Source organism: Eleginops maclovinus, chromosome 20 (assembly GCF_036324505.1).
Source record: "Eleginops maclovinus isolate JMC-PN-2008 ecotype Puerto Natales chromosome 20, JC_Emac_rtc_rv5, whole genome shotgun sequence".
Taxonomy (NCBI): Eukaryota; Metazoa; Chordata; class Actinopteri; order Perciformes; family Eleginopidae; genus Eleginops; species Eleginops maclovinus.
Window position 1 is genome coordinate 13,684,894 of NC_086368.1, and position 12,733 is coordinate 13,697,626.

At 36.4% G+C, this 12,733-nt stretch overlaps 1 protein-coding gene across 1 annotated transcript; it reads right to left on the reverse strand.

The window, feature by feature from the left end:
- Window positions 1-3,477: 3,477 nt before the first annotated feature.
- LOC134883297 (phosphatidylinositol 5-phosphate 4-kinase type-2 gamma-like) lies at window positions 3,478-12,025 on the reverse strand. Its single transcript, XM_063911607.1, is given in 11 exon segments — window positions 3,478-4,453; window positions 4,583-4,686; window positions 5,339-5,597; window positions 5,677-5,790; window positions 7,506-7,544; window positions 7,790-7,936; window positions 9,148-9,297; window positions 10,464-10,496; window positions 10,498-10,561; window positions 11,648-11,745; window positions 11,827-12,025. Coding segments are annotated over 11 exon segments (1,239 nt in total). The 5' UTR covers window positions 11,977-12,025; the 3' UTR covers window positions 3,478-4,372.
- Window positions 12,026-12,733: the final 708 nt, after the last annotated feature.

Consider the following 12,733-nt stretch of genomic DNA (forward strand, 5'->3'; position numbering starts at 1 on the left):
TAGAATGATTTAACCAAAACAAAAAGATACATTTTCTACGTAAGATAAAAGGACATGACGTTACATTCAGATGCCTCATTAGGAATGTATTGCACTGTGTACCAGCTGGTATGATTCATATTTCATCATGCAGTCAATATTCAACCTTATTCTCCGCTCAGTTAAGAATGGGAATTTGCCTTTGGCTCAAACAGCTTATCTGAGCATCTCGGGCAAAGAAGTAAGGAACTGCAATAAGTTTACGATTTCATTGACAGACGTTAACGCTAAACACATGAGAACTTCTTAACTTTATTAACAAAGAATGTCACTTTTAAATTCAGAGTGCATATACTGTGTTACGCTCAACACAGCCAGTCGTTCAATTAAAAATGTTGTCTCAGTAAAAAATAAAAACTTGACTTGCTGAACGAGAGAGGTCACTTTAAAGATAATTAAAATATCTGTATAGAAAAAGCATTGATAAAAATATAAATCTAAACATTTAAAAATGCTTCATTTTCGAGATTGTTATTGTATGATTTGTACAGTTGGTTATGTGTAAAATGTAAAAAACTAAAAGGAATTACTTATAGCTGTTCAGAAAAATCCTGTACAGCGTCTTGGTTTGGTTTTTCTTTAACAACCGCCGGATTAACTCTTTGACATCCAAAACTGAGATTTCTATGTTATGTTTGTATCACTGTGTGTGACATGAACACTGTACATGATGTGTGCATTATGAATCCAGCAGCAGGTCATCATCAAGGCCATTGTAATACTAGATGCGTAAATGCCTTGATTTTGATTGAATGTATACAAAACAGATGGTATGAGTTCATTATCTCAAACAGTGATGATGCAGTATTGGTGGACTGTTGAGGTGTTACATTTTTTTATTAACTAATATTATTCCAGCTGTGACTAATAGAAAGTATGTTTTAATAGATTCCAGCTCTGCAAAGGTTCTGATCTATAAAACTGGGACTTTTGGATGACGATGAATATATTTGTAAGTGGATGAAAATCCACATGAAATAGAGGAATGTTGCCCAGTTGAAAAAAAAGTTATAAAAAACAACCCTCCTGCAGTACTGTATGTAATTTTGTGTTAATCTTAAGACTCAGCTGAGTGTACATGTCTGTGATGTAGGCATCTCTCTCCATTTGTATTTTTTTTACTCATGCAATTATTCATAGAGCATTCATTATCAATACACTAAGGCTTCTGCCCAAGCTGTGGTGTTTGGTACAGCGTTGTGTGTGTTTTCTCTGTGTCTGGGCTTCAAACAGGCTAGCTGAGTGGATTTTTTTTTAACGATTTGCTCAGTTTCTAGCTGTGTCCAAATTAACAACAGCCATTTACAGTGGTGAGGGAGACTTTAGCAAGCAGGAACATCATGCAGTATAGTTGCATCACATGCTACTGCGCAGAGGATTTGTGTTTCTAACAGCTCCTGTTGAGAGCTGACTTCTTGACAGGTGCAGCAAGCAGCGAGCGGCAATCACTTAAAAGTTGACAAGCATTTGATGGTGAGATATTCTGGGTCAAACCAGTTCATGTTCAAGGTCTCTGCAGGCTTTGACCTACTTCTTTCTAGGTCATTGCGATGAACTCATTTTAGACCATGATAGATACTAGTTTCAGTCTTGTGGATTCACAGTTAAAACCAATACAAATACAAAGGTGACATTAAATGGGAATGCTTACACTGTAGAACAATTATATATATATATATATATATATATACATATACATATATATATATGTATATGTATGTATATATATACACACATATATATATATATATATATATGTATGTATATATATACACACATATATATATATATATGTATATGTATGTATATATATACACACATACATATACATATATATATATATATATATATATGTATGTATATATATACACACATATATATATATATATATATATATGTATATGTATGTATATATATACACACATACATACATACATACATATATATATATATATATATATATGTATGTATATGTATATGTACTGTATGTGTATATATATATATATATATATATATATATATGTTAATTTTCAGGAACTATATTAAAATATCAAAGAAGTATGTGGTTGGTATACATCATGAACAATCCCAAAGACACAATGACAAAAGCTTATGGTTTATTGAACTCAAAGTACCAAACGGAATGAAATGAAACGCAAAAATCAGAGAACTTAACCTTTTTTTACTGACACAAACAGCAAAGTATTATCTGCATAGCATTGGAAATTGATGCCATGACTGTGTATAATTGTGCCAAGAGGTAGCATATAACGTGCTAAAAGCAAAGGGGCCAAGAACAGAGCCCTGAGGTCCTCCAGAATTCACATCAGAAGATATTTCTGTTAAAGAAAAAACCGTTGTTCTTTCAGATAGGAATGATTTTAACCATGCGAGAGCCAGGACTCAGATGCTACATTGGTTATTGAAATGGTCAAGGAGTATGCTCAATGAATGAATAGTGTGGGAAAATGCACTGAAAATCCAGTAATAGCAGCACCCTGGTGAAATTTGAACCCATACTAAGCAGTTTTGGTGGAAGGATAGGATCTAAAAGCATTGAAAATATGAATGTATTACAAAATATATGGGCTGTAAATTGCTGAGACAATGTTCTCTTGAGTAGAAGCTGACATCAGCTTAGACAATAATTCATAGTGTCAAACGTGTGCGAACAGAAAGTTACTTCGATTTAACGTGTGCATATTGTACTGCAGATATTACAGACATAGCTGGAGACAAGGTTTCTGTAAAATAAATCTAACATGTCAAGAGCCATAAAGGGCAAAACTGCTGACTGTTTGCTGGTTTGGGGTGAGTTTGACTACAGTGTCAAATATTAATCTAAAACTTAGTTTGTTATCACTGCTTAAGCCTTGTGATTCCTGGTACCGTGTTTGTCCACTCATTAAAAGTGAAAACCCTACAGATAATCTCAGAAGGAGACTGTGTAAGAGAATGTGTGCCAGGAGGACTGGGACACAGCAGAGGGACTAAATAAGGACAAAAATGAATGCTTTGCCACTGAGAATACATTTCAGAGGAATGTACTGCCATGAATCACAATCTGCTTTAACTTGCCCTCACTTTGACAAATACGAAGTTTGTGATTCCTTTTATCTTTTGCTCATGTGGGAACATTTTGTTGCAAGATTGTTCATTGCATTCAAAGGCGAAAAAAGAAATACAACATAAGGCTGGATCCAAGCAACACGATTTGGCAAAAGCCCTTTGATCAATTTACAGCTTAATAATTTGTGTGCTACCATGCCTTTCAGATGATGCAAGCCTGTGTGTATCTTCCACTGAAGCATTGCAGTGCTATGTCGCACAATAAATACTTAACACAGAGCTGAGAGGAGTGTTGCCTTCAGCACTACTGGAGCTGTGCAAGTAACTCTCTTCAGTTTTCAGGCTTTGAAAACATAATCATTCAACCTCTTATATTTAAATCTTCAGCAGATTATTTGAACCAATTTATTCCCCAATAATGGCAGCGGTTATATTTTGTACCAATAAAGGAAATGGATTATAAAAGCTTTATGAATTTGCCAGTCTGACATGTTTGTTTACTCTTTGTAAATATAGCACATATTCATCAAATCATAATTGAGACTACTATCCAATGCTTGACTTTGCATACTGCTAAATATCGTACAATTGTCATTCTTTAAAAAAGCTGTCAGTACTAGGCACTGTGTAACAGCTGGCACTCATTTACATTGTTGTTTTAGTGCTATTCATTTTAATTCTGCATATGGCAACATTTTAGTGAGATAACATTGTTTATTTCGAGCTTCAATCACACATTGGTGCTGACAATGACATGAATAATTCATTGTTCCCAATTCAGACAATGTATATTTGCCCAAATTATTCTTGGGTTGTAATGTGTTGTCATGACTAGAAAAAAAAGAGAGAGTCCTAAATTAATAATCAAGAACAAAATGTACATCTTTCTCCCTAGCAGCAGCAAGACATTTTCCACAATTATTGTGTTGAGAAAAAAATGTTTCATCATCATCTCAGCTTTCCTTCCGTGTTTCGGGATGGAGTTTTGCCAAAAAAATGAAAACAAAAGAAAACCCATTAAATAAGACAAGATGCCAAAAAGTAATTTACTCCTGTCTGCAAAGCCAGATCTTCATTCAGAAATACGCTAACTGTACAGTACATATTGCAGTACAGAATGACATCAACGGTAATAGCTCATGTAGATAATTAACAAATTAACAATACATTTTCAGTGTGTCTTAATTTGATTTGAGATTACATAAGTATTGTATAATGAGACTCCTGTTATAACATGATGACCGGAGTCTACTGCATCATTGAACTAAGCAAAGATCTTAGTGATGAACTCCCGGAAACGTTTAGCATACTGCTCTGGATGAACTGTGGAGATTTCTGCTCCTGCCTGCATAAACAAAAACACACACAGACACAGTTTGTTATAAGATAACTGAATAAACATGAAAACCTTAACACTTCACAGGAGAGACATTTAAAGACAGCATATGCCAACCAATCCTTTTAAACCTCTCACCCCGTGTTTGACAGCCTTGGCAGCGTGAGCAGCCTTCTTCTTGGTGTCGTACTGTGTCAGCATGTCAATCAGGCCCATGAAATACACCTCCCTCTGCGGTGCACCTACAGGGGAGGGATTCAGAGCCTTCAGTGAGTCGATGCATACATGCCCTTATCTACTGCATCAGAGCATTAAATGAAGTTCAAGTGTATTACAACGAGGGGTGTCACAATACCAGATTTTCATCTATCATCAACGCTTTACCATATAACATATAACCAACTATCTTTATGTAAATTCAGCTACTTAAGGGTTTTCACCTTATGTTATTGTTGTTGTTTTTTTAATTCATACTTTCATGTTTAATCTTATCTTTATTCTTATGATCCTTATGTGAATCTTATTCTGTTGCTGCGATGCCAAAGTTTCTTCCCTACGGGGATGAATGAAGGGCTATCTGGTCTTATCTTTTCTTATAAATTATTGCTGTATCTTTAGAAAAAACAACAACGACAATAAGTCAATTATACGAGTGCAGGGAGGTGCAAAGAGAGTTTGTAACTATATAAGGCACAAACAACTATTTGCTTGTTTATTTATTTACTTCATATTTATGATATTATCACATGTATTACAAACAAGATGTATACGTTTTCCTTTTTTTAAATATAATAGTTATCATAAATACCAGATATTGTGACTTCTTTAATAACAGTACAGAGCTCCTGTGACCTACTTAAGCAGAGATAGTGTATCTCAGTCGTCAGGACTCACCAACAGCGCTCTGAATAGCGTACACGTCCACGTAAGGGTCGAACTCGCCGGGGCCCATGGGTTTGAAGGAGTTCATGTAGCCCCCGATACCTTCAGGTGAGGTGGAGCGTGAAGCATGAGCCAGGCCATTTTCCTCCTCCTCTTCCTCTTCATAAGACGACTCCATGTCCTCCTCGTCCTCCTCATCCCTCTCGGCCCGCTCTACATCATGGATGCCCAGCAGCAGGCTGTAGTCCATGATCTTCATACGCACTAGAAACTGCAGTAAGAGGATATGTACATGTGAACAAGTTATGTATGAGAAAACAATGGTCCCCTCTCCAACACAGTTTTCTTACCTCAATATCTCTGTTCAGCTTGTCCATGATCTTTTCCCTCTCCTCGACGCTCACATAAACTTTTTGCATGTTATTCCTGAAGTCTACATCTTTATAAGTAGGCAGCTCTTTCACCTGGAAATAAAGAGCTATGATCAGGAAACGTAAAATATGGATTTTAGCGTAGAGATCATAATATCCTTTAGCAGTTTTCTCATGCAATTTCCAACAACATAAATGTCAAATAACACAAACCCCACATTTTGTTTTCAGAATGAACACAGTTGGAAAGATCAAAGGTTTCCTCAGCCCTGCAGTTATTTAGACTGCAACCATTTACCAAGCTATTATTTAGTCTTTTTTATTGAGGTCAAGCTTAACAGAGGGGTTCCTATGTTATTTAAGGCCTATTTCCTGAGTGAATTTCTGTGCAAACTTATCTAATGTTCTAATATTAAACAAAAATGTGTCAAAAACAATAACAATTATATAAAATATTGGGAATGTGATTTCACACTCTGCCCTCAGTCGCACATTTCAAAAAGATTCTTCTGGTTTGTTGTTAGAGACACAGCATTTCCAACTGGGGTACTTAACATACGCCCACACCTGCAAATAGGCCCGTGGCTCAGCCGCCACCAATTCATCTCATTATGTTGTAATCGTTAAGCATGCAACAAAGAGTTATAGATTTAATTGACCTTTTATCAATTTAATTACAGTTCTCTAAGATCTCACTATAATTATTTCACCTACCAGGCTGTTAACATTTCATATTATTGTTTCCAAATTAGCACTCAGATGATTTGGAGGACTGCTAAAGGGGCATTGCGCAATTTAACATGAAAGTCTGGTTAATCTTCAGGAGAAATACCAACCAGCCAATGACTGAAGGGAGGTACTTTATGGGAAATGTAGGATTCAGCTTTTTTTTATGTGAGTGCAGTATAACATAAATGAAGCACTTTAAAAAATGTAAGACCAGAAAATCTTTTAAGTGGGATAAGTAAGTCTTCACCTATCTTTCAACATGTTTCCCTTTAACAAGACAATCCATAAACAGTAGCTGTGCCAACGTATCGTTATATCTCATTCTTATTGCTCAACTACGCTTGCAGGATTTAATCCATTATATTTTCACTAGTCTTTGTTCAATTACATTAAACAATACAGGTTGATGTGAGTAATAAATTAGTTTTTTCTCTGCAGCATTAAGATCAGCAGACAGTTTTCAAACTCTCCAAGACAACACTCAGGCTAAGTATTGAAATCCAACGAGAAACGAGAAAGCGTGGGTGTTTATGTTATAATGTTATTTATAGTCTGACTCATTGATCTTTTATCTGACGGAAGTTTCTGCAAGTTCAAATCCATTGCCCCAAACATGGTTGTGAAATATCAATATAGCCTAACTGTGCTCTGTATCAATAGATCTATGACCTGCACCATGGTGCCAGTAACATACGGATTTGTGATAAAGTGCTTAAAAAACTGTAATTGAGTAAGGATTTTTCCATGACAGGTTACCTCGTCAGTTGTGCCTGTTGTTGGTTACATGCCTGAAATAAGTTTGGTATAATGCTTTAAAAAAGTGGTGTTCATTTGTGAGGATTATCTTGCTGAAAACAAAGTGTCATTTACACATACTGTGAAAAATCCTATCCAACAAAATAAATCATCCCTGCAGCACTATGCAGCTTTTTCTCTGAGCCTCAACCTTCTGTCAGTTTTGTATTAGACCTACAATATTTTTCAATATATACCTTGTGGGGTTCTATACTGGTTACAAGAATGCATAAAGCAGAGTCAACTAGAGTTATCATACAACCTTTTCCTTTTATAGATCTCACCTTCTCTTTAAAACTTGCTTCACGAGACACAAGGGACCCCTGAGGAAAGAAACAAACCCAAAGTCACTAAAAGTTAACTATCAAGCCAAAATAGCATGTAAACTATACAGTTTTCAAACATTACTTATCAAAACTATTATCCTGCCTTAGTTTTTATCGATCACAGGACCACTGCCAGTCAGTGTTTTATTTATAAATGCAGCAGTCAGGTGGCAAAATGAGCTGAGTTGAAAAATACTACTTTCTGAATCCTCATCCAGCTTCAAGCCTCCTGCAGGATTTACCTTTAGGTCATACTTCCTGTGTACGTGCAGTGTGTGGCTGAACATGTTCCTCATTACTAGCAGGTAGGTGTCTTCGCTCTCCACAGTGACTCTGTACATGGCCAGGAACTGAGGGAGCAGCGTACTGCCGTGGCAGGTGACGATATGCTAGAAGGGAACAGCAGAGAATAGACAATGAATGTTGGGAAAATTAAGGATTTATCAAAACGTAAGACAATAAGGAAATATTTGGATTATGTGTACCACTGTTTTGTTTATATTGTGCAAGCATACGATGATGCAATGCAAAGTCCTGCCAATGGTTTCATGACATGGATAAACAGGTGGAATTAATGCACCAAGAAACTCAACAATCACCAAGAAAAGCAGAGAAGAAGAATACGGCTAGCAACAATAGACTGTACAATAGGTGTTCACATTGTCAACGTAATGTCATACATTTTGTGGATTTTGTGGACTATAGTATTGAAGCCTTGATTTTGTTATTTTGGCAATTGCCTTCTTGGTTTTATTTGAACCAGGAGTGACACAGGACACTGGAGCAATGTACAATCAAACTTTGAAGAAATGTTTAAAGTTTTAAGACAAAAACACAGACAGCTTGTGGTAGAGACCTGTCAATCACAATGTAGTCGTGCCCTAAAGCACAAACTGTTTTTTCGTGTTCTTTTACAAAATTGACATCACGCAGTATTGAAATAGCATTGACACTAGCAAGTGAGGAGATGAACTTATCAGTGAAATGTTTACTGAGGTAACAAAGAAGTGAGAAGCAGGGTCTTTTTATTATAAACTGGACTTCTTTCTGCAAACAACGGGTGTTTTGGAATAAAACTAATGGAACCATTTCTTGATTACAACCAAGTGCATAAGCAGAACTCAAGTATTGAGTGGTTTTTTTTTAATACAAAATGTAATGTCAAGTATTATTTCCTGTTAAATTTCTTATGGATCTTTTCTATCTCTCTCATTATGAATGCCTGTAGAAGCACACACAGTCATGAAAGCATGTGTTTGCTTATATCTTTATCAATTCAAATTGAAATGAGAGCTCTGGTCATGTATCATTACTGCTAGTCAAAACCTCTCCGTTTGAAATTCAAATGCTCGTCCTATTGCTTTGATGTTGTAAAACCTTTGCCATGGCAACCACAGTTATCACAGAATGTGCACATTTTCTCCGGGTATACAAAGGATACAGGAGGGGAAAAATATGTGACTAATGAAACGTCTCCTCAGATTATACGGACTGGAGTTCGTCACAAACTAGAATGTAGATCTACTAGGATGATGCTTTTCTTACTGTCAAAGGAAACCTCCTGCCACAGGTAAGCCTTTCCCCCCAGAGTTAATCCTACCTGGTGATACTCAGAGAGGATGTTGTGAATTTCCTCCACCTCCTCACTGGAGATTTCTTTTACTATCAATGTGCGGTCGAATGATGTCAGCAGCAGCTCCTCGTGTTGCCCCTCCTCATCTTTGAGTGGAGCACTGCGGGCCAGAGACACCTGTTGGTGAGAGAGAGGATGGCAACATGTGAAATGAAACAAACAATACATCTGCCCAGTAAAACCTTTACTTCCATTACATTCGTGTCCTGTTTTACAACCGTTTTTGCACTGAAACACTATTTATGAAGCAAATAGACATTTAAGATAGAAAGCATACTCGTGTTATCATCAAATGAAAGTATTTTGCAATTATGCACACTGCGTTACAAGAAAACTGCTGCATCATTTTACAAATGTGAAGAAGAAACACTTGACCACATCTGCATTCATTAAACATTATTGATGAGGCTTATAAATAATTATAAGCCTCAAAGTATTCATTTAAAATAATCTAGGTTGCATCATTGATTATTATGTAAGACGATAATCCCTTATAGTTCTGCATAGGTTAATTAATAAAATTAAATGCATTTCATTTACCACCAGCTTTTTAAACTTTAAGATTAAACATTCATTATTATGCACCAATATGTGCGTCTCTGTACTGTACATATACGATGATAACTTGTGATACAGTACTTTTAAAGCAAGCTATGAGTTGTCTGCTGAGGTGTGCCTAGGTTGGTATAAATATTCCTAACATTATAAGCCCCACCAGTCAAACTCTAGTTTAGAACGAGTCATTAGGGTCCATAAGATGCTTTAATTTATAATCAATTATGAGACACATCTATAATATTTTATGCTATTGATAGTGCATCAGAGATGATTAAGTGTGTTAGTGTAGTCATGAAGTATTATGCATGCATTACTATTCACTATACATTATAGATATGGTCTTTGTAGAAAGTGTTAAAACATTTATCAGCACATTTATTAAAGTGAATATAGAGAGTTTATAGATATAGTTTGCCTCACATAGCAATTGTGGGCTAAGCAAATGTACAATGAGCAGAGCAGATGATGACTCTGTCTGCCACCTGGCACATGCAAATACTACACAAAGAAATGCAAATTTAGAAGGGAGCAGCTCAATTCAGGCAGCAGAGTGTGTGTTTTTTAAAGAAAAGACAAAACACACACTGAAAAACCTTTATGTTCAGTGTTAATGAAATACTGTGTCTCTAAATAGTTAGATCTTGTTAGGGAAGGTATTGTTGTTTCTGTCCATGTTTTTTTGTTGGAAAATCCAATGTGGATTTGCAGTCAGTTTAAAGCTGTACCTGGTAATCTTGGTCCTCTATACCGAAGCGCTCTCCGCAGGTTTCTGAACACCTGCGGGCAGTAGTCCTTAAATTTGAACTGTCCTGGAAGATTCTCTCTGAAAGAAAAACATAAAAAGGTTCAATGCAGCTTGATATACTTCACTCAGCATATCATTAGCAACTGTTGTTGACTGGGGGCTTCACAACTGCTACCAATGTTTCCATAAAAGACATATTTTTTAGAAGAATAGGGATCTGAATTTTTTCAAATTTGTTATTTCAATTCCCAAAAGTAACATGGTTTAATTTTAGTTCATGTTTGATTGACATACTCTTTCAACAACAGTAATTGGATCCAAGCAGAGACGTTAACCAATTACAATTTTGTTCATTAATTAACACAAATAGTGTAACTTGTTGTATATATTTCCACTGAAAGCTACAATATACTGTTTTTTTGATTATCGAAATTGACAACTGCTTCATAGGTTACTATTAAACTATTTGACTTAATTCTCTTGACAGTATGTCCTGCAGCTTCACTAAAGTATAATCTACAACAAAAATACTTGAATTAATCTCACCAAGTGATGGTACTTTTTAACTTGAGAAAACATATTGTGTTGTTCTCCCCACTTCTGTTTATAAGTCTTTACACAACCTGGATTCCTGGATGGATTAAGAGATTATTGAAAGCCACTCAAGTTTTCTAGACTCCATTAGTATGGAAACTGAACCTAGAGTGGTGTATAGCACAGCTTTCATAAATAGTTTTTAAAGTATTTGTCTGGTTATACTTCCTCTGATTATTGCTCATCCTCTGTCAGCGCAACATTATCTGAGGGGTTTCATTAAATTAATCTGTTTTGTCTCTTGTTAGTCTTAAACTTGTACATTAAAAAATGCATTCCCAAAACCTAATGTTCACTTCATTGTTTTACATTACATTGACAACATTGCAAACAACACATCATACCCCAGGCAATCAATATTATTATATCTTTCATATTTTCGGGCAGTTATTGTAAGTAGTTATGGCTGTAACAGTGTTTAAGGTTTTGTTACTACAGTAAAAACATTGTTGTTCTCTAAAGGGGGGGCTGCGAACACAGGCGGGGGCCACAAACAAATCGGTGCAAATCAGAGGAAGCAGGATGAAGGTTCCTACAATGAGACGGACAGATTTGGGTGGAGCACAGTACTTGTTGAAGAGGTGATTGCTGACTTTGATCTTGGTGCTGGCTTTGAAGTCGTCTGGGAGCAGCATGACAGGTACAGGCACATGGCTCAGGTCATTAATCTGTGCATGATCAATGGGTGAAGAGTTAATAAACACATATTCACACATACGTTAAAATAATTTAAAAGCCCACGTACCTACCGAGTGATTGACTCCCCACATCAGCACGCTCAGCACGGGGTCACTTGCTCGGAAAACTTTCACTTTCTGCTGCACAAAATGCTTCTTCTTGGTTTTCCTTTTGGGCGCCAGGCTGCTCAGAGGGCTGGAGGTGGCACCGGGAGAAGACATGGCATTGGCACCTGTATCTCAGTCTGGGAGCAGGGATAGCTTGTATCTGTAGTGGCGTTCTGTCTATGTAAAGTAGTCTGAAGTCCGCCTTGTAGTCTGCGTCTCTGCAGCTGCAACCTGCTGACTTAACGCCTCCTGGTCCAGAGACGTTGTTCCATTCAGTACCACTATGAAAGAAAACACCTACAAACTCGGAACGAAATCAGCAATACAGTCGGCATGAAGCAGCAATGTGCAGAAATAATCTTTACTCATCTCATGCACGTGATGTGTGACTGGTTTCAGTGGTGGAAAGGAGCATAACTAGGTAGCTTTACTCAAGTAGCCTACTCAACTAAAGCTACTTGACTTGAGTATGGGTCTTATTTTGAAATGGGCTCTTCTGCCAAACAATATATGTGGACTATAGTGTCCTCACTGCCGATTTATTTGAGTCATTATCCTGATCATTATAATTTCCTATAGCTCCTCACAAATACTAAAATACAATTATCTTGTGACAAATGATTAAATGCTTCTCTTTTTGCCTATTTTCAAGGATTTGAGGCATAAAGAGGAAAAGCATTTTGTACTTCAAATGCAAATATAAACAAAATTATTTTTCTTCCCCCCTTACCACTTAACTATCTAAATCACCTCTTTAGATTTATCTTAGGGCCTGGCAGCCTTATGGTTTGGAGCCACTGTCATAGGGAGTGGAGGTTTGTTATATAATTCCATTCATCTAAATGAGGTTGATAAAACAAAAACACCTTTC